The following is a 22,381-nucleotide window of genomic DNA, read 5'->3' on the forward strand; positions in this document are numbered from 1 at the left end:
AAATATTTATGATAATCGTGGAGATAATCGTATTAATTTATGCGAATGTTTGCGATTATGTTAATGTGGACAGTTATGATAATTTGGCTTAGCTTCGCTGCCTAGTATAGTATTTATCAATTGGGATACTGCAACAATTTTTTTTTAACATTAATCGATTATGTCTTAGCCCTCTGCTTTCTAAGCTGGAACTTCCTTTGGATGGTTGACAGTGGTTCGAAAATAGCCGCCATCGCGGTGCACGCATAGGCGAGTGATGATCGATCGGCCTCGAAGATGGAGTAGAAGGCGGCCAGCAAGTCATCATCGAGGGACGTCGGCAGGGCCCGCAATGCCTCGCACTCCAACCAGTCGACGGAGCGATACGCTGATTCAAAGCATCGATGAAATTCCGTCCAGTCGCCCTTGGTCGCGGAGAATGCGCGGACCTGCGGCAGCCGGCGCAACGGAGCTGTGTGCACCATCGGCGAAGTGGATGTTGAGTCTGACGCGACCGCTGCAATGGCGGGTCCCGTGCCCACTCGGTCGGACACGATCGGCCTTGTTGAAGCGACGTGGAGAGCAGTCACGTCCGTCGTAACCCCCATAGACGTCGTCCGGCCCGCTGCCATCAACATGTTGAACATGTACGTAACTGCTGCCAGCGTGGTCTCCAAGTGTGCAGCAACATCCCTCCAACTCCATCTCATTGGGCTGGTCGGAGTTTCCTCGTGCTCACTCACTTGCGCCAAGGGCAGCCGGTCCTCTGGTTCCGCCAGCTGAGCAACAGTCTCGGGAGCCATGGTAGGAACAATCTCCTCGTCGTTCTCATCGTCGGTAAGTTCTTTCTTTTAGCCGCTTTGACATAGCTGCGTAGTCCTTTTACCATTTCGACACCAAATGATGTAGTGCTGTTATTTCACGCGGACAACTTTTTTTTTCTCCTGTGTCACTTTCATTCGAATAGAACTCCTTACGTTTAACACCACGTAACTCTGTCACAATTCTCTCGCTTGCGCTGCTTGCCTGCTTCGCTCCACTCGCGTCGCTCTCTCTCTCTCCCTGCCTCTCCATCGCTAGCCTGCTCTCTCTCACTCTCCTAGCCTCTCCGCTGCTAGCCTGCTTTCTCTCACTCTGCTAGCCTCTCTGCTGCTAGTCTGCTCTCTCTCACTCTGCTGGCCTCTCCGCTGATAGCCTGTCTGCCACGCTCCGCTCGCTCCGCTCTCTCCGCTCTCTCCCGCTCTCTCTCTCATTATGCTAGCCTCTCCACTGCTAGCACAGTTCGCAAAACCCCACGTGCGTTACTCCACTACAAGTGTGTGTCGGTGTATATGGAAGTATGCTTGCTGGGTTAGTGTGTGTGTCGGTGTAGATGGGAGGTGTGCTGGCTGGGTCAGTGTGTGTGTGTGTCGGTGTATATGGGGGTGTACTCGCTGGATCAGTGTGTGTGTCGGTGTAGATTGGGTTATACTGGCTGGGTCAGTGTGTGTGTCGGTGTACATGGGAGGTGTACTGGCTGGGTCACTGTATGTGTGTGTAGGTGGAGATGGGAGGTGTACTGGCTGGGTCAGTGTGTGTGTCGGTGTAGATGGAAGTGTACTGGCTGGGTCAGTGTGTGTGTCGGTGTAGATGGAAGTGTACTCGCTGAGTCAGTGTGTGTGGACATAAAGATATGACGTGTGTTGGCCGGGTCTGGTTTACCAGCCTAGTTTAGTCAGTCTGGATGCTTGCGGTTAGTGTAAACAGTTCTTGACAAAGATATGCATGACAAGATATTGAATCCAGGTTATGGGAATCATAGCACAGTGCATTAACCCCGATATCACTGCTCCCCACACAATATCTGTTCATGGAAAATGTTGATACAGTTCGTCATTTTGAAATAGTTCATGTATGAATTTCAGGACACCAATATGTCTTCTCTTTCATGTGCTTTAGTGAAGAGCAACTTAAATATCTATTACAGGAACCCCTTACCGACCACGGATTCGCAAACCGTGATTTCATGCACACAAGGTTTATTATTTGTATACCAATTTGCCAACCGTGGCTTGTAAATTGAAGTATCCACGGGTAAGCAAGGTGTTAAGCCACATGACGTTGGAAATACGCCATTGCGTGACGTCATTGTTACAAATTTTTCGGGGCTGTGGTTCTTCTCCACGCTTCGGAGCACCACCCATGGCGCTGCGAAGCTGATCAGCTGCCCGTCGATTGTAATGTGATTCTTGCAGAGCATAGACCGGCCATCGCATGGCAACTACATTCAAGTTAATTGTGCTCTTGATCATGGATCCAAAGCGTGCATACAGCGAGTCGCGAAAGTGAGAGTGTTGCATCTGTGGCCCAGAGGAAGAGGGGGAGGGTGGGCAAACTGGCAACGTCACTTGGAAACAGCATCTGTGACAACCTAATTGGCTTACACGCCTTCACTAGCTGCGACACTCTCAGGGCATTCGCCGGTCGAGGGAAGCTGAATGTCCTGAAGATGGTGAGAAAGGAAATTTCCTGCCAAGAGACGATTAGTCGACTGGGGCAATCATGGAATGTGAGTGATGAGCTGTTCCAGAAAATTGAGCAGTTCGTCTGTCGCATGTATGTTGCTAATAGCAGCACTGGTGAGGTGAACGAACTGCGCTACCAGCTTTTTTGCACCAAAAGGGAAGTGGAGTCCAGTCAGCCGCCACCATGTAGAGACTGTCTCTTCATGCATGTTCAACGAGCCAACTATCAGGCAGCAATCTGGAACTGCTGTCTGCAGGCTAACCTTGTAGTGCCAAGCCCTACTAAGTATAGATGGACAGACGATGATGGCAAGCTGGCCATTTACTGGATGCACTCCCCATCCACACCAGATATGGTCTTGGAACCACTAGCATGCAAGTGCGTGCATTCATACAACATGCCAAGTTGCACGTGCCTGTCAAATGGACTGACATGCACAGACATGTGCGCAGGTTACAGACCTGCAGTAACCAAAAACTGCAGGATGATCCAGAACCTGACTTTGAACTCGGGGAGTCAGATGACCAGATAGACGAGCAGTTTGATGAGTGACACAGGGTGGTGATTCTGATGGTATTACTGTGGTAGTAGTAGTATACATTGATGCACAGTGTGGTGATTCTGGACTTGGTTACCCTTGTTAACACCATCTAAGTACACACAGCTTGATAACAATAATGTAACCTTCTTCACATATAACCATCACTAAATATATATATGGGATTACATGTATCATTAGCTAAGTATATGCGACTGTCAATGTTTATAATATTATAAACCTTATTATCCTGTGTTTTCATTGTGTATTTAAACCAATAAAGACCAGTGTGTGACCTAACTGGCTTTGGTCTAGGTAGTTTTTCAGTAATAATGCTCATTCATCGATCCGGATGCCTGTCATAGGGTATGGGTATAAAAGTCATGGTAACTACAACTAAGCTGCCACTCTGCAAAGGTGTTATCAGAATATGTCCCACACACATGAAGGATTACAAAAATCATTACTAGACTTTACCACATCAGGTGGTACCAATAAGTGATGTTTTTGGTCTGGGCCAATGAACTAGTACGCACTGATAAGGGGTATGTAGTTAAGCTCTGACAAGTCTGACCGTAGCTGTGGTTCCCCTAACCCCCTATTTCCCATAGGCCCTGTACTTTACCAACTGCGGATTTGCCTACCATGGTATTTTCCAGCAACCTGGCAAGGGATTGCTGTATATCAAAGTTTAAAAGCCACATGACGGCTTCAGGTGAGGCTAAATGCATTTCTGATGCTGGTCTGCTGCCTCCAGTGAATTTGTCGAGTGGTCTCTCGTGTGTCTTGCAGGATTTGTAAACTCACCGATCCATGGAATGACGAATACATATCCGAGGTCAGTCTTCGGTTCTGAACAAAAACACACATGAGGTGCGTACAACAAACACAGGAATTTCCAAAGTAACAAACATTTACTTGAACCACCCTAAGGACCTGCTCACATGTCCATACCTTTCGCAGAAGATGAAGTCGTGTCCTTTGTTTAGCAGGCTCCAAAATGTATAACACTGTGTAAAGTGCATGTTTCCCTCACTTTATGCGGTTGATGTGTTCTAAAAAAAAGGGCGTACAAAGCGAAACGGCTGCCTGCCGAGTAGCGTGTACATTACACACAGTACCCACAAGAATGTTGTACCACTTTTGACCGTATAGCCGCATCTGAGTGAATTAAAACTGCATAGAGCGATTTTTCACACACCCGCTCACATGCTCACACGGCGGTGAGCATGTGAGCGGGTGTGTCGGGAGGGCGGAGGAACTGGGGCAAGGGTCATGGAGGTCCCTATCTGGAAGCCCCTGAAACCTGTTAGTGGGTTCGAGAAGGGAGGTGCGGCCAGGGCGGAGCCAAGCTGTGCTGGTAGCATAAAAGGGGCCGAGAGCGGGAGCTCGAGGCTGCCGGTTCTGGTATTGGATCGTCTCGTCGCCATCGTCGCTGCCGTCTTTGCTCGATATTGCGCTGCTAGATAGTTGTTGGCTGTCTCCGTCAGCGCCGTCAGTGTTAGACGGCTAGTGTTATACATAGGCTAGCGACTGTAGAGTCTGCAGGCGAGATCGTGTGTGCGCAATAAAGAAGGTGCCTCTACAAACCTCGTCTCTGACTCACTGACACTACACCTGTATGAATATGTCAGGTGCATGAGCAGTCTGGTATTGGGTCGAGTGGGACTGGGTGATGGGGCTGGCTGTGTTTAGCATTGAAATACGATTTGATCAGGATCGGAAATACTTCGCAGTCGGTGGCAAATCCATGTTCTTATTGCGGGGGCATGTCAGTTGCACAGAACAAGCACGGTTGACGTCCGACAAAGTGGTATTTAATTTATCAACCCTGGAGCGACGAAGGGTTGAGTTGTACCACCTAACGTGGTCCGACGTTGCGCTCTAATCATCGGGCCAGATGCTACCGCATCAAGCTCGGTATGACAGGGTCTGCGCGGTGAGCACCGCTTGTCGGGATATCCACAGTGGTCAATTAATCTTAATTTTAGTGTCAATATTGCCCTCAATAAAGTAGGTATCAGTGCACATGACAGCAGAACGAGAATGGTACAGCCACGCAATTATTTTGAGACTGGACCCCCACCAGAAAAACGTAGAATTTACACCCCTTGCTCGGGATTAGAGTGGAAATCCACACCTCCCAATGCTCTTTTCATGTAAATGTTATATTACAGTGGTAATGAAACATAAATTACATGATTACAAACTAAACTATGTTTTATTTTACCAGGTAAGGCCCACTAAGCTATGTAGCTCATTTTCATGTGACCTGGAAAAAATATTAGCTCAAAGAAGTGGCTTATCACGTGGAAATTTATAGCAGCAAAATACCCGAAACCCATGTTGATTCTAAATGTGGAGGGGAAAACTGGAGGACTCGGGAGAAAAATCCACACGACCACGAAGAGAGAGAAAGACATGCAAACTCCAAATATACAGCAGGCATCAGGGGCTGGATCGAACCCACGACCTACTGTATACTAGGTGAGCAAGTTAATATCTCGCCACAACGGCATCCCATCCCAAGGCTCAAGACAAGACGCAAAATACCGATGGTGTTTCACTGAATCAGATCCGTGGACGAATGTGCTTACATCGCGGGTTATGCAATTTATGTCTGTGAGGCCTTGTGTATCTGGCGTATTGTCCACCTAGATCTGACACTGTGTTCATACACACGTGGACTGGCAAGTCCTTCACAAGGGATGCCGTTTCCTAGGAAGTGGACGTCACAAGCCATGTCACATTATTCACGAGTTGGTCAATGTGGGATCGTTTTGTAGCTATACATTCCAAATTGTACAATGACCCAAAATATAATTGTAAAATATACATAGTCTTTCAGACATCTGATGTAAAATATATATATATCTATTCATATTACTAAGCTCTCCAGATACTACACTACGACCGTGTCTCTGTCGTGTCTGTGTATTGATGTCTAGTTCACTGGCCCTGCGTGTTCCTGCAGGGAACGTATGCCCTGCCACTAATTATTTGAATTCCGGCACAACGGGTCCCATAGATAGTCTCTGGTTTAGGCCAATCAATACGTACATCGTAATCAAAGCATACTTGCATTTCTTACCACAAGCATGATGTTTGGTTAATGCTGATTTGTATCCTTGCAATAAATGTCTCTGTTGTTTGAACATCTTTACACCTCCTGTATTATTGACGGAAAGGATAAAGCCTTTTTTCCCCCAGCACTTTGACACCGGTAAAAAAGGTCTCATAGATACGAATACACTTTAGTTTGTGTGTGCAAAAGAGATTTGAGAGTAGCAGGAGTGTTTCTGGCCGATCGTGATCTGTCAGTGCTAGAGCGGTAACGCTGCTCTCTGTCCCTCGCGAGCCGTTTACCTGCAGTGCTGATGATGGCTTTGGCATAGTCCGGGTGACTGATTTGCAATGTTGATATGAACGGACCAACCCACATGGGAAACACGTAGCGATACTCGCGGAACAGCTTCAAAAGATTCCGCAGCCACTGCTCGTCATCTGGAAGCTGCACACAGACACGTACAAAACAAATACAAACACCCCCTGTATAGCCTTGAACTGACTGTTGGGGCAAGTGCTGTTAGGGAGTACATTCGAAGGCCGGAACGGCACACTAGGGGTGACCCCTCCAATCCCACACAAAGCACCTTAACCCCTCAGCCATCTTCACACAGCCATGCAAGCTGATGTGACTAAGCAATACACTCATATAGACTGCATGTTTCCTGCGTAGACACGAGGAATCCGCCGCGGTGTATTACAATGGTAAGCACACTGGACCTGCAATCAACCTATAGATCACTGGATCAACCCTGATCTCCCGGTGCGGCAGTTGAAACAACGAGGCAAGTTTTTGTTTCATTAAACTCCTTTACCAGCGCCGCCAGTGTCCAATGAGCAGAGGTGTAATTGCCGCTTGGCGGATCGCGAATTCACTTCTCAGGCACAAGTGCTGCTCGCGTGTTGAGTGCTCTATGTGTCAGCAGGTTCCCATAGAGCTGTGTGTGTAGTACAGCTCCGCGTGCCGTTGTGTAGTCTTGGGGCGATTGTACCGCGCACACGAGGGCACGCAACGAGAGGGCGCACAGGCAGCGCCGAGCCACCAGCAGCTACCACCGAGCCAGGCAACTAAGTTGCCTGTGCCACGGCTGATTATATCCAGAGGACGGGTCCAGGTATCGCTCGCTATTGGTGTTGGCTGTGGCCAGGAGCCAACGTCAATCGGCCTCACGTGGCCGGACGAGGCCGGCTGCCCCTTAAGGTCGCACGCGCGGCACCCGTGAACACGCGTCAGGTGGCCGCGCGGTACACGGAAAGTGCACACACTACATACACAGTACATAGTACATACACACTACATACACAGTACATACACACAACATACACAGTAGACACACACTACATACACAGTAGACACACTACATACGCACTACATACAGGGTACATACACAGTACACGCTCACCACTCACCAGGTGCGCGTGCCCGTAGAGCCAGTGCGCGGGCGGTCCCGGGAAGGCGTCGAGTGCGGGGCGCGCGCGCCGCCGCAGCACCCACAGGGCGCAGCACGCGGCGCACAGCAGCAGCAGGGAGCCCAGCAGCTCCCACATCCTCCTCACTCCGAGCCGGTGAACTTGTGGAGGCCGACGTCAACCTCCCTGCTCCCAGTGAGCGGGCGGGGCGCGACGTCCACCCCCTCCATTCCCCCCTCCTCCATTCCCCCCTCCTCCTCGTCGGCCGCCTTTCGGGACATCGCTACTCGGCTGGCTCACCACCGCCCGGGGTTATCTCACGGGCGCTCAAATTACACCACTACATAAACGAACGCAGAGGTGTGCACACGCGCGCCCCTGCAGGCGCGTTTTTCCCTGACAAAGGCTGGCGCTGAACAAAAGAAACGTCGGCGGGATGAATATGCGCTTACCTGCGCTAAATTGAAAGAAGCAGCGGAAGATATAAATATGCACGCATACCCCCCCCGAGTGGTTAAGCCTTAATCTGCTGTGCAAACAAAGGCTAATGCTAAAGGAAAAGGAACGGCGGCGGTAGAAATACGCGCGCACGCCTCGCCGTTGATACTATTGTCATTGTGTAGCGACTGCCGGCGAACGGGTTGATTGCACCCCGCCCCAATTACGCAGCGCTGCAGGCGCGCGTTTTCCACACACATGTGCGCGTAAACACGTGCAAACGACGGCGGCCGTATATGTTGCAATACACGCGCGCCTCACACACGCGCTCAAATTACCAACACTGTGCCGATGCTGCAGCCCCGCGCTCGCTCTCTTGCGCACATCGTATCCCCGCGGAGACGCACCACATACAAATCGCAGCCACCATGCCGAGGTTCTAACCACACACACAGAAATCACACTGCACCGATATTCTGAACTAAAGTTTATTAATGGCCAATACACCCTCCCTGGAGGAGGAATATTTTGTGAGGAGAGCCGAGCCTAACTCTGCCTATGAACCCAGCGACACAAACGTCCTACCACGTACCTCGAAGCTGGACTCGCAGCATCCCACGGACACTGAGAGAGTCAGAGGGAGGAGGACGAGAGAAGACTTGTCCTATCACTGTCTCGCAGCAGCACTCGCTGGCATCGCACGGATGCTGTAAGCAGCAGGACGGCAGGAAGTGGGTCGTGACGGCCCAGAGGTTGTAGACAACTGACTAAATCGTCCTCTGGCTCCTCTTTTTATGCTTTAAACTTCAAAGGCCCAGGGGGACGTTGCACCGCGCAGCCAATCACGTGTCTTCCTTTTTTTAATTGATGCACCGCCCACACCTGGAGCGTTATTTTCCGTTACACCTCGACCCATTGTCTATGTGCCAGTCCTCTGTCCCCCCTCGAGTGCTGCGGCAACGGGGCGGGCGGCGGCGACCCCCGGTGGCTCCTTTGTCTGGAAGGGCTCCCGCACTTTTGCCTATTTACTATGCCACCCTCCGTCCGTTTTCGAGGGCTGCTGCGGCTGCGGCTGGCGGGCAATGGCGACCCCCAATTGTTTCTTTGTCTGTGTAGGGGTGTTACGGAGGGGCTGTTATAGAATGAGATCAGATGGGAAAGAAACACAGTGGGCGTGGCTATGTCGGTGCACGGGAAGGTGCTCCCAGCGACGTCCGCATCGGGCAGCCTGGGGGGCTGACTCGGAGCAGGGATCCCCCGGGACCCCACCCCTCAGCGGGGGTTTTGGTAAAAAAGGGGATGAGCCGGAGGGCTCAGGGAGAGATGTTGAAGCTAACCAGTGAAGGCTGAAGATCGTCGTAGATAGAGCCCTGGACTCCCCTGGATCGCCGCCCTTATCAGGGCCGAACAGGATCGAGCCAGCGGCGTGGTCCCAAGAGCCAGAGCCGGTGCTCTTGTAAGAGCTGGTCTGGGACTCCGGGTACCGTGAGCCTGACTTACCAGTGTCGGGCTAGCTAGCCTCCCCTAGCCCGTTAGTGGAGGACCCAGAGGTAGGCTAGGCGTAGCTAGAGAGTGTATCCCCAGTTAGACGGGTGAGGGGGCCGATACCCCCTCCAGTGTTGTATGTCAGTGTTGTGCTGTACCGACACGGAATAAATACGTGTGCCTCCAAACCCCGGCGTCCAGTCTCCTGGAACATTATTACATCTGGTGTTAGAAGTGATCGACCACGAACATGGACACGCGACGGACAGCTCGTGCCAGGGTACCGGGGGCGGAGGACACCGCTGCAGAAGTTGAGCCCGAGATGGCTGAAGGCGACGCCGAGCAGCCGGAGCCGGATCCATCCACACCGCAGCGTCTGGATGGAGGGGAGCCGTCAGCAGATGGACTGCGGCAGGCACACGCGAGACTGGCGGAGCTGGTTTACGCTGCTGCCGCCACGCTTGAACAAATTACGCGGCTGGGGGCTGGTGGACCGCCACGGAGCGACGACAGCCGACGAGCAGCACGGGTTCCCGCCATTTCGACGGAGCCGGATTTTGAATCTCCCGCCATCGCCGCAGCAGCTGCTGAGGGCGTGGCCGGGCTGAGCCTCGTGTCCGACGTCGGGCGTACAGTGGCTGCTACGTCATCAACAGCGGCCAGCGCGTCACCAGTGGTGCGACCGGCGATGCCACTCGTCGTTCGCGCCGAAGCTGAGCCGAGTGACGGGAGCGACGGGGGGCGACCTTCCACTGCGGCCACTGCGTTGCACCAACGTCTACCTCCCCTCAAGGAGTTTGTGGGCGAGGATGGTGACTGGGGCGGCTTTCAGCGGCGCTTCCTCGCACACCAGGAGATGGCGCAGTGGACCGATGCCGAGGCTCTCTGCGCGCTGCCGGCGCTGCTCGACAGCGATGCCCTCGCCACTCTCACCTCGGCGCCGAAAGCCAAGCGCGCCACGCTGCAGATGGTGCTTCAGCTGCTGGCTGCAGTCTACGGACCACCGTCTGACTGCAGGCAGCTATTCTACGATCGTCAGCGGGGTGCCAAGGAGTCGCTCCTGGCATATCGCACGGCTCTCTTGGCACTGGCAAGAACGGCTTTCCCGCGAATGGATGACGAAGGAGTGGACGCCATGGTGACAGAGAAGATCCTCTTGCTGGCTGACCAATTGGACATCGTCGTCGTGGCGCAGGACGACGCTGAGATGTCCTCCCTCCGGGCCGCACGACACCTCCACGCCAACTTACTCTCGCAGCGACGAAAGGCCAGCAAGGCGGCGACCGGCCGTGCTGTGGCTGCAGCCACCCTCCCGGCGGAGGAAATTTGCGCCGTCGACCGTCAGCTGGAGTGGAGAGCGGGAGTATGGCCGGCTCGGGACGGACCGGGCCGCCTCGACCAGCCAACGTCATCGGCAGTGCTCCCGCGCTGCTACAATTGCGGCCTCCGGGGTCATGTCGCCTCGGGATGCCGCTCTCCTCGGCAGCGGGGGGCGACGCCTCGACAGGACGCCGCGCCTCCTCCCAAGCTCCAACAACATAACCCGGCGAGTCGCGGCACCCCTCATGTTTGGCCCACACACACACCCGTCACACACTCACGCACCGCAACGAACGGGGGGCCGAAATTGCACACCGTCGCGCCAACACGTACCACTGTGGGGACTAATATCCAACCCAGCCAGTGGTCCGTGTTGGCCCATCGCGTTGTGGCCGCGTCGTCGGGGTCGTCAGCCGTTGTGGGGCACATTGATGGGGTTGAGGTGCGCATCCTGGTCGATACGGGAGCATCGGCGACCATTATTTCGGAATTGATTTACAACATTCTTCCTGTTCAGAGCCGTCCTTTGCTGCCCATTGATGTACCGTTCTATGCTGCTAACGGGGGCTCACTGGGCATCATTGGACAAATTCGAGCGCAAATTTGTATCGGAGATATCAAATTATCTGGCCCAATTTTTGTCTCCTCCTCGCTGGCGGTTCCGTGCCTGCTGGGGACGAACTTCCTGGGCAAAATGCCGATCCGTATTTTAATCGACCAGGGCTGTATTGAGCTCCCGTCGGGCCGACGTATGGCATTTCTGCCGTCTCCCTCTACGGGTCGGATGGCGTTCGCGACGGTACCGGCGCTCGTTGACAGAACGGTACGCGTACCGCCGGGGGCCCAGATGCTGGTGCCTCTTAAACTACGTCGGCCTTTCGCTAAAGGGATTTCGGACCAGGGGGTTCTGCTGGGCCCTTCTAGGGTCGGGGTTAGCGGGCCTCATTTAATTCCGGCCCAGACCATCGTTAAGGGGGACGGGGACCCTTTCATCGCGGTCCTCAATGTGGGGTCGCGGACGGTGGTGCTTCCACAGAGGATCGTGCTTGCTCACACAACGCCGGTGCCCTGTGAGGAACCCGTCGTAAATCACGTGAGCGCTGCCCCTCTGCGCGACCACATACGGACAGTGATGAGGGGTGGCTCGAGGCGCTTTGTGCGGGATCGACGGACCTGTCGGACTTAGAGCGTCAAAAGCTTAAAACACTGCTGCGTGAATTTTCCGACGTTTTCAGTCGGAACAAATACGATCTGGGCTGTACTCATCTGCTGCGTCACCATATTGATACGGGTGACAGCACGCCAATACGCCAGAATCCTTTTCGGTTAAGTCCCGCCGAAAAGGACCATGTCAAATCGGCCGTTGATGACATGTTAGCCGCCGACATCATTCTCCTTCTACCAGCCCTTGGGGAGCGCCAATTGTCTTAGTTAAAAAACATGACGGCTCGTTGCGGTTTTGCGTCGATTTTCGTCGCCTCAACAAAATTTCTGTTGCTGACGCATACCCGCTCCCACGGATAGACGAATCGCTTGACGCCTTGGCGGGGGCGCGATTCTTCTCCACATTGGATTTGCTTTCGGGATTCTGGCAGCTTCCTCTGGACGATGATTCGAAACCCAAAACTGCATTCCGTACACCGCACGGCCTGTTCCAATTCAACCGGTTGCCGATGGGACTCCACTCAGCGCCAGCAACTTTCTAGCGATTGATGGAATTGGTTTTGGCTGAGTTACAATGGGACTCGTGCTTGATTTATTTGGATCACGTTATCGTCTTTAGCAAAACATTTGACGAACATCTACAGAGGTTGCGGGCGGTTTTCCTCAAAATGCGGGCTGCTAATTTGAAATGTAAACCCCAAAAATGTCATTTGTTACGCGAATCCGTGCGTTATTTGGGACATATCGTCGGACGCTCAGGTATTGCTACCGATCCCGCCAAAACGCAGTGTGTCAGCTCCTGGCCGACTCCCACCTCTGTGGGAGAGGTCAGGAGTTTCGTTGGATTCGCGTCGTATTACCGACGGTTTGTCGCGGATTTTGCAACGATTGCAAAGCCCCTACATGCTTTGACATCGAAGGGGGTCCGGTTCCACTGGGGACAGGAGGAGGAGGCTGCCTTCCGATCCCTCCGGGACGCGCTGGTAAACGCTCCTCCCTTGGGTTACCCTGATTTTTCAAAACCCTTTTTGCTCGACACGGACGCGAGCAACACGGGTATTGGGGGCGTGCTTTCGCAGGTGGTTGATGGTGTGGAACGGGTAGTCGCGTACGGTAGTCGGGTGTTGTCTCCAGCGGAGCAAAGATATTGTGTCACCCGTCGGGAACTGTTGGCAATTGTTAACTTCATCCAACAGTATCGCCCATATCTGTACGGTCGGCATTTCACCATCCGCACAGATCATGCGGCACTACAGTACGCCCTGCGAGTTCAACAACCATCGGGACAATTGTCTCGATGGTTGGAGATTCTCCAGGACTTCGATTTCGAAACTACGTACCGTAAGGGCGTTCGCCACACCAATGCGGACGCTCTGTCACGGATGCCAACCACCTCCGAATGCGCATGCCTCCTGGGGTCGGGACGTTGCAGGCCTCCGAGTGAGATATCCGTTCCGGTCCTGGCGGCCGCCGCTGACGCAACGTCGATGACGGATTTGATTGCACAACAGGGAAAAGATTCCCTGTTGGGGTTGCTTGTTGCTGAATGGGGGCGCCTCCAGATGGAGGATACCTCCCTCCTCGCGTTGCGTCGTCGCGTCGGAAGTGCTGGGCGGGGGAGGGGTGATGTCGACTCATGGGAGATGGTCCAGGGTCTGTTAATGCATTGGGACGGGAGATCCCATCGACACCGGCTGGTGGTCCCTTCTGTTTTGCGGGGTAAGGTGGTGTGGGCTGCTCATGAGCGCCTCCTCCACCTGGGGACTCAAAAGACCCTCGCCATGCTCCAGCTAGATTTTGTTTGGCCGGGCATGACAAGGGATGTAGGGGATCTGTTGGGGTCATGTCCTCGGTGTGCGCAACGTAAACCACCAGCACGGGAGTCTAACCCGCCCTTGCAATCCATCAAAGTTTCCAGGGTCAACGAGCTTGTCGCGCTTGATATCCTGGGCCCATTCCCCGCTACCCCCAGGGGCAACAGATACCTGTTGACCGGGGTGGAATATTTCATGCGCTGGCCTATGGCCTGGCCCCTTGCCAACCAGTCGGCAGCAGCCATCGCGGAGGCCTTTGTCCAGGTATACGTCCTGGACAAAGGTGCTCCGGAGCGGCTGCTGACCGACCAGGGCAAACATTTTTCTGGTAAACTTCTCCAAGAGGTCTGTGAGCTCCTGGGCACGAAAAAAATTCGTACCTCCCCATATCATCCGCAAACTGACGGGATGGTGGAGCGTCTGCATCGAACCATCACGTCAATGCTGTCCCAACAGGTCTCGGACTCACAGACCGATTGGGACCTTCAAATTCAAGGGGTCTTGGCAGCATATAGAATGGCTCCCCATGCGGCAACAGGATTTTCCCCCTTCTTCTTGATGTACGGCCGCGAACCTGACCCGCCTGTTCAGACCCAGCTGCAGATCTCCGCGCCGCGGGGTAAAACTAAATTGGCCGACCATGTTAAATTCAATATTGCTAAATTAACAGAGGCACGGGAGGCTGCTATGTAAAATTCCGACCTCCGCCAGAAGGCTAACGAGAGGCTCAGGCTGGGTCGGGCGCACGTGCTGCAGTGGAAACCGGGTGACAAGGCATGGTTACACTGTCCACAGGTACCACTTGCAACCTCCTCTAAACTGGTGCGGCCGTGGCGGGGCCCTGTGGAGGTGGTTCAGGTTTTACGGCCTCAGTGTGTACGCATCAAATGGGGGAAGCGGCGGTGGTTTGTGCACCCCTCCAGATTGAAACCGTTCGTTGCGGCCCGAGTTCCCACTTCACACACGCGTGGCCAGACATGTGGGGGGTCCGCCGACTCACAGGGTCCGTCTCCGCTGCTCTCACCTAACGTGCTGCCGGCTGTCCCGCCCTCAGGTGCACCGGGAGTGACGGGCTCACGCCCGACAACCCCTCCTGGGGATGCCGAGGGTCACGCGGCAACGGAAAGTGACTCACTCGGACACGGACGGTTGCCACCCAACAGTCCGCCATCCAGGGTTGCCCCGTGTGACGGGCCTGCTGCAAGAACGAGCGCGAAAACGCGTAGACTTTTGTGATGCCCGGAGGATTGTACATATGTTGTGTTCACTGTGTGTTGTGTGTGTGGTGTGTTTTCCTGCAAATTGGATTGTATATATGTTGGGTTCATTGTGTGTTGTGTGTGTGGTGTGTTTTCCTGCAGATTGTATATAGGGTGCTCTTACGGAATTCGTATTTATTCGGGGGGGGGGTGCGTCGGGTTATTTCTCTTCTTGCTGTTGTGGTTCTTGTTGGTGTTCTTGATGTTGTTATTGTTGAAAAAAATTGTGAGGCACACACGGGTTCAAGGGGTAAATACACTTTTATTGTTGTTGTTGCAGCCGGGACGGCTGCGAGCTGTACAGGGGGGGGGGTGATGTAGGGGTGTTACGGAGGGGCTGTTATAGAATGGGATCAGATGGGAAAGAAACACAGTGGGCGTGGCTATGTCGGTGCACGGGAAGGTGCTCCCAGCGACGTCCGCATCGGGCAGCCTGGGGGGCTGACTCGGAGCTGGGATCCCCCGGGGCCCCACCCCTCAGCGGGGGTTTTGGTATAAAAGGGGATGAGCTGGAGGGCTCAGGGAGAGATGTTGAAGCTAACCAGTGAAGGCTGAAGATCGTCGTAGATAGAGCCCTGGACTCCCCTGGATCGCCGCCCTTATCAGGGCCGAACAGGATCGAGCCAGCGGCGTGGTCCCGAGAGCCAGAGCCGGTGCTCTTGTAAGAGCTGGTCTGGGACTCCGGGTACCGTGAGCCTGACTTACCAGTGTCGGGCTAGCTAGCCTCCCCTAGCCCGTTAGTGGAGGACCCAGAGGTAGGCTAGGCGTAGCTAGAGAGTGTATCCCCAGTTAGACGGGTGAGGGGGCCGATACCCCCTCCAGTGTTGTATGTCAGTGTTGTGCTGTACCGACACGGAATAAATACGTGTGCCTCCAAACCCCGGCGTCCAGTCTCCTGGAACATTATTACATCTGGAAGGGCTCCCGCGCTTTTCCCGCTCAATGTTCCGTCCTCCGTTCTCCCTCCGAGTTGTACCTCATTGCGGTTGGCCCAGGGAACCTTCCTGTGCCCATACAATTTTAAGCTAATTTAGGGGCACTGCAATGTAACCTGTCCTGTGAGGGTTGGACCATCTTCTGGCACCGGGAAACCGCGGGACTCTCCCTCTAGGGCCATTCAGATTAACACCCGATGTGTCAGGCAACCCCTCCATCAGGACACTACGTGGGTGCACTGCGTGCGGGTGTGTGTTTAGTGCGGGGGCTGGGAGGGGATCGCGGCATTTGCGGAGTTGCTCCATGGTCGTGGAACCACACACTCACCCTCACCCTGAGCCGGCACACACAAGCTCACCCCAAGCCAGCACACTCACTCACCCTCATTCCAAGCCAGCACACTCACCCCGAGGCAGCACAGACAGACTCACCGTGAGCCAGCACACACAGACTCACACACAGACTCGCACGCTGCTTTCTTCTGCTCACAGCAGCGCTCTACCCTGGCGCGACAGCAACACTCAAACGCTGAGCCGTGGGTGAACATCAAATAAACACACCCCCTGTGCAGGTTCTCATAATAACGCGCGTAGAGTTTGCAAGCGGTGTGCAAGCATGTGCGAGTTTCAGACAGTAAGGTCGCATCAGGACGACCAGGTGCAGCGAGAGGGAGCAACGGAAAGGAGACGGCTAATTAAGATGCATAGCAGTGATTGGCTGCCTGCAAATGGAGGCGGAGAACAGACGCCAGGCTGACGGGAGATTGAGACGATAACGGCAGAAGCCACGGGCGTGAGGAGTTAATGAGGGAGTTACAGTGAGGGAAAAATGTATTTGATCCCCTGCTGATTTTGTAGGTTTGCCCACTGACAAATAAATGATCAGTCTATAATTTTAATGGTAGGTTTATTTTAACAGTGAGAGACAGAATAACAACAACAAAATCCGGAAAAACGCATGTCAAAAATGTTATAAATTGATTTGCATTTTAATGAGGGAAATAAGTATTTGACCCCCTCTCAATCAGAAATATTTCTGGCTCCCAGGTGTCTTTTATACAGGTAACGAGCTGAGATTAGGAGCACACTCTTAAAGGGAGTGCTCCTAATCTCAGCTTGTTACCTGTTCACAGAAGCAATCAATCAGATTCCAAACTCTCCACCATGGCCAAGACCAAAGATCTCTCCAAGGATGTCAGGGACAAGATTGTAGACCTACACAAGGCTGGAATGGGCTACAAGACCATCGTCAAGCAGCTTGGTGAGAAGGTGACAACAGTTGGTGCGATTATGCGCAAATGGAAGAAACACAAAAAAACTGTCAATCTCCTTCGGCCTGGGGCTCCATGCAAGATCTCACCTCGTGGAGTTGCAATGATCATGAGAACGGTGAGGAATCAGCCCAGAACTACACGGGAGGATATTGTCAATGATCTCAAGGCAGCTGGGACCATAGTCACCAAGAAAACAGTTGGTTACACACTACGCCGTGAAGGACTGAAATCATGCAGCGCCCGCAAGGTCCCTCTGCTCAAGAAAGCACATATACATGCCCGTCTGAAGTTTGCCAATGAACATCTGAATGATTCAGAGGACAACTGAGTGAAAGTGTTGTGGTCAGATGAGACCAAAATGGAGCTCTTTGGCATCAACTCAACTCGCCGTGTTTGGAGGAGGAGGAATGCTGCCTATGACCCAAAAAACACCATCCCCACCGTCAAACATGGAGGTGGAAACATTATGCTTTGGGGGTGTTTTTCTGCTAAGGGGACAGGACAACGTCACCGCATCAAAGGGACGATGGGCGGGGCCATGTACCGCCAAATCTTGGGTGAGAACCTCCTTCCCTCAGCCAGGGCATTGAAAATGGGTCGTGGATGGGTATTCCAGCATGACAATGACCCAAAACACACGGCCAAGGCAACAAAGGAGTGGCTCAAGAAGAAGCACATTAAGGTCCTGGAGTGGCCTAGCCAGTCTCCAGACCTTAATCCCATAAAAAAATCTGTGGAGGGAGCTGAAGGTTCGAGTTGCCAAACGTCAGCCTCGAAACCTTAATGACTTGGAGAAGATCTGCAAAGAGGAGTGGGACAAAATCCTTCCTGAGATGTGTGCGAACCTGGTGGCCAACTACAAGAAACATCTGACCTCTGTGATTGCCAACAAGGGTTTTGCCACCAAGTACTAAGTCATGTCTTGCAGAGGGGTCAAATACTTATTTCCCTCATTAAAATGCAACTCAATTTATAACATTTTTGACATGCGTTTTTCTAGATTTTTTTGTTGTTATTCTATCTCTCACTGTTCAAATACACCTACCATTAAAATTATAGACTGATCATTTCTTTGTCAGTGGGCAAACGTACAAAATTAGCAGGGGATCAAATACTTTTTTCCCTCACTGTAGTCAACCGTGCTAATCGGACGTCCGGGGAAGGATAACAAACTAAACACAAAAATAACTAATGCAACAAGCGGCAAACGCACTACCGCTGAGCTGCATCACTACGTTCTCTCCTTTGGCTGTAATTGCATCACCAGTCTCATTAATCGGGCAATACATCTTTCAGGCCCAAGCCTACTTCCTTCAAGGTCAATATTCATCTTATTTTCAATAATTCTGTAAGTGGGGCTTAAGTTTCAAATCGTCACAATTGCATTGTATTTGTTATTCAAAATCATGAAAATATCCTAAAATTGTCATGCTCTGCCTATATTTGTTTCAGCCTGGAAGGAATATGAACACGGACAAAACAATCTTCATGTAGGGGCTACGAATGTATTGAATCTGCACGTGCAGGTCAAATGCAGAGGCCAGGTGAGTGCAGTTCACACGCTCTAGAGAGCCCTTCCAGGCCTTCTCTCTCACGATGGTCATACGTCTTGATGAAGGTTCCTTCGTGTCGACAAAAGTAGATATATGAAATGTTTCTCCATATCTGTGGTTTTCCAACCTGTGGGTCGTGCTCCCCTGGGGTGGCACAGGCTTTGGCATGAATACCGTGTAAGAAAAGTGCAGGAACTATTTCAAACGTGCACAGGGAATATCAGTACCCTGTTGCGGTGACAAAATCACTCATACTCTTTGGTTCTTTCGGTAAAGTCACGAAGGTATAAAATAAAACCAAAAAATTCACGACGTTTCAGGCGAACACAAGCGTCCATCATCAGGTAGGAAAGCATAGTCTGCTGCTGAGGGAGACTGTTTAAAAAGGTTTGAAATGGGTGTAGCTCAAGGGTTATAAAGAAGTGGCCGGCGATAGTGATGTTAGTGTGAGAAATTAGCATGTAACTGTAAGATAGGAGAGCGGTCTCCTAGATGGGGGCACGGAAGTGGCTATGTTAATGTGAGGGATTAGCATGATGTTAATGTGAGAAATTAGAGGACACGGAAGTGGCTATGTTAATGTGAGAGATTAGCATGATGTTAACGTGAGAAATTAGCATGTAACTGTAGAAAAGGAGAAGAGCGGCCTCCTTGACGAGGGAGTGCAACCCAACGGGTGTAATCCGAAGGGCATGTGAGCATCCAGGCGGTCCATTGACATTGACCCTGTAGAACAGATTCTGCTACTGCAAATATTGTTTTGTCATCAGCCTCTAACAAGAATGAGAAATTGATGGGTTGAGAGGACCACAATGAAACAAATCCAACTGATTGACAAAATCAGCCTTAATACCATTCTTTTGGAGAGTTTCAGGAGTCATCTCCAGAAAGAAGCTTTGTGTTCTCTTAAGTTGATAGCGTGCAAAGTGCTTTCCACGTCGCATCCCAAACCTTTCACCAGGTGAGGAAGGTTCGGCCTGCAAGCAGGCTTGTGACCTAGGCACGGCAAGCATCCTGGTGGTGAAGGTTGTGAGCCATGGCATGTAGGACCCAGGCCAGGCCACTGGCTAGAGTGTCATGGCCAGCAAACATGAAGGGATCCACCTTGGCCTGTATGTCCACCTCGGTTAGCACATTGCCCTTGTAATCTTGACAAGTGGGGAAGCCGGTCGTTGCAGATTATTCTTATTCATAACTATTGTGACCCTACGTGCAACCGAGAGGCCACAATGGCCATGCCATCTACGCTCTTCACGATTGGACGCTCATCCACACGCTGAACAAGATGTCGAGGAAGTCAAGGTACCGCTTTGCTTTGATATTTTCCAGTTCCTCTTCCGCACGCAAGGCCTCCTTGCGTTCTTTGATCACTTTATCTGATTAGCAGCACACGCATACACACGTACAAAAAGAATATTCTGCATGTAGCCTTACACTTCTGTGACGCATGTTATTCGCAGGTTGTGACCTGCCCTTCACTGGTCACCCTCTAAGTTTACGGGGTTCCAATTTCCTGGCAGATAAAGGCAAGGGTTTTATTTTTAAGCTGTCTATCAGTAGATTGGAGACACGGCCTTTGGCACACTGCACTGTGACCCTCACGCCTATCATCTTATCATGCTAATCTGGGTATCTTAGTCTGCGCACGTGATAGTCGGCGTGCGTGTGCACCCACCATACCCGTGTGTGCATGTGTGCGACGTTGCACGTCTTGCAAAAGCGGAATTCCAGTGGACTCAAGTTGAGGATGACATAAAAGTGGTACGGGAAGAGCCGGCTCTGATGGCGCACCATTTCAATGAGATAAAACACCGCCGACACATAGGAGTTGCCATTCGCCACCCAGAGCGGGGCACGGGCAAGAGAAGTCATGCAAGTTACAAGACGCCGTTCAGTGGCTATGAGCACACGTGACAGACGGATTGTAATTTGGGGAAGACCTCTGGACATATGTTTTGTACTTTATGCAAACATATGTTTCGGTTGAAGAGAATGGCTATGGGAAATTGCAGGTTGCCAACATTTGTTGGTAATTTAAGAACCTGGATCATGAGACTGGGGCGTGTGGATGCCTGTGCAGTGAGTAGAAACATCTTAATGGTTTAGTGTAAGGTCATGCATCACACTTTGCCAAGGTCATTCTGCATTATGCAATCACTATGGTCATGGACTGGGCAGAGGCACAGGGAATAAAACTCACAATGGGCCATTTGCACCTGAGACGTCGAGCCAGTGATGGTGGTTAACTGGGAGTTATCCAGGACGTAGCCAGGCCTAGTTGGTCATGACAGCTACAGCAGATTTGCGTGCTGTAGATGTGAGAAGTGTCTTGATTGCACAAGTGCTTTTAAAATTGGCACTTTCTTTCGTGCTCTATTGTAATGCACAATGGCAACAGCCACGTGTCCAGGAGCTGAATGCCAATGTCGAGGTCTGCGAGTCCCTGCCCCATGCCGCAGTGCTTCCAGCTCTGCACGTCCTACGCATGCCCCGCCAGGTCACTTGTCCGTCTGCCAGCTGCTGCGATGTTGTCCAGCATCATGAGGCTGATGTCCTCAAACACGTCTTGATGCTCTTCTCCCATGCCTTCCCCTCTGCAGAAAACTTGGACTTCTGGATTCGGGCCTGCTTCGTGAAACTAAAGCCGAGGCCTGTGCTAGTCTGCCCCACACTCCACGTGCTCAATGGTGGAAAAAGCCCCGCGCAAAAATCTAAGGCATTTTCTCCACTCACCTCCCCAATTAAGGAAAGACCCGAGAACATCAGAAAGCACATACCTACCTTCTGTGATAGCTAACCCCAAAACTCCAGTCCACCAAAATATATATTCAGACTGGATCATTCAGGCCTACTGGGTTGGAAGGAATAAGGGACAAGGCTCCATGTATACAGGTGTAGTGGGTTCGAATTAGGTGCACACACACACAGCTTGGAGGCAACACTACTTAATAAACGGTAAGTAATATAACACTGTACATGAGGCGGTGACCACCTTCCTCAACTCACTAACACTCTGGAACACGACACAGAGTGGGCCAGGCAGGCAACGGGCTGCCTGGTCCAGGACGACGACCCGGGACTTGAGGACCGATGATGTCGTCTTCACTTCGGAGTTCAACAGCCCCACTCTGCGTTCACACCCCGCTTATATCCGCTCCAGCGTGGCCGGCTCCTCCCAGGCGTGGCTGGCTCTGCCCAGGCCACGACTGCCTTCCCAGGCCATGCCTCTCTTCCCCCACCTCTGGGAAGGTCCGGGTCCCTCCACCACGTGACCCCCAGGCACCCCCTTGGGGCCCCCAGCCCTCGTACAGGCCGACACAGTAGTGACGTCTTATGTCACTACATCACCTCCCCCCTGTATAAACACACAGCCGTCCCGGTTGTAACACAACTGTGAAACATGGAAAAGGTGTGCCTCCGAACCAGCAACATCAATAAATGACCGGCGACCGATAAGAAATAAAATCACATAATATACACAGAATCGACGAGGGTAAAAGGAGGGGAACTGCATAGAAAACGGGGAATTAACAACAAATATATATGAAAACTGGCTAACCCACTTACTCTCCAGCACAGCCTCCCCGTGAGAATCACCCATGCACCGACATGTGAGTGTGGCCATTGGAACGACGGCATAG

The 22,381-nt window shown here is 52.3% G+C and overlaps 1 protein-coding gene across 1 annotated transcript in view; it reads right to left on the reverse strand.

Moving 5' to 3' along the window:
• LOC144943332 (cytochrome P450 4B1-like) overlaps window positions 1-7,647 on the reverse strand; it is a 32,877-nt gene extending 25,230 nt beyond the window's left edge. The window contains exons 1-3 of the mRNA XM_078870708.1: window positions 7,499-7,647; window positions 6,389-6,533; window positions 3,830-3,874 (exon numbers count right to left, since the gene is read on the reverse strand). Of these exons, the coding sequence (XP_078726834.1) occupies window positions 3,830-3,874; window positions 6,389-6,533; window positions 7,499-7,636 (328 nt within the window). The 5' untranslated portion in view covers window positions 7,637-7,647. The remainder of the gene's footprint in view (window positions 1-3,829; window positions 3,875-6,388; window positions 6,534-7,498) is intronic.
• Window positions 7,648-22,381: the final 14,734 nt, after the last annotated feature.

Source organism: Lampetra fluviatilis, chromosome 30 (genome assembly GCF_964198595.1).
Source record: "Lampetra fluviatilis chromosome 30, kcLamFluv1.1, whole genome shotgun sequence".
NCBI lineage: Eukaryota > Metazoa > Chordata > Hyperoartia > Petromyzontiformes > Petromyzontidae > Lampetra > Lampetra fluviatilis.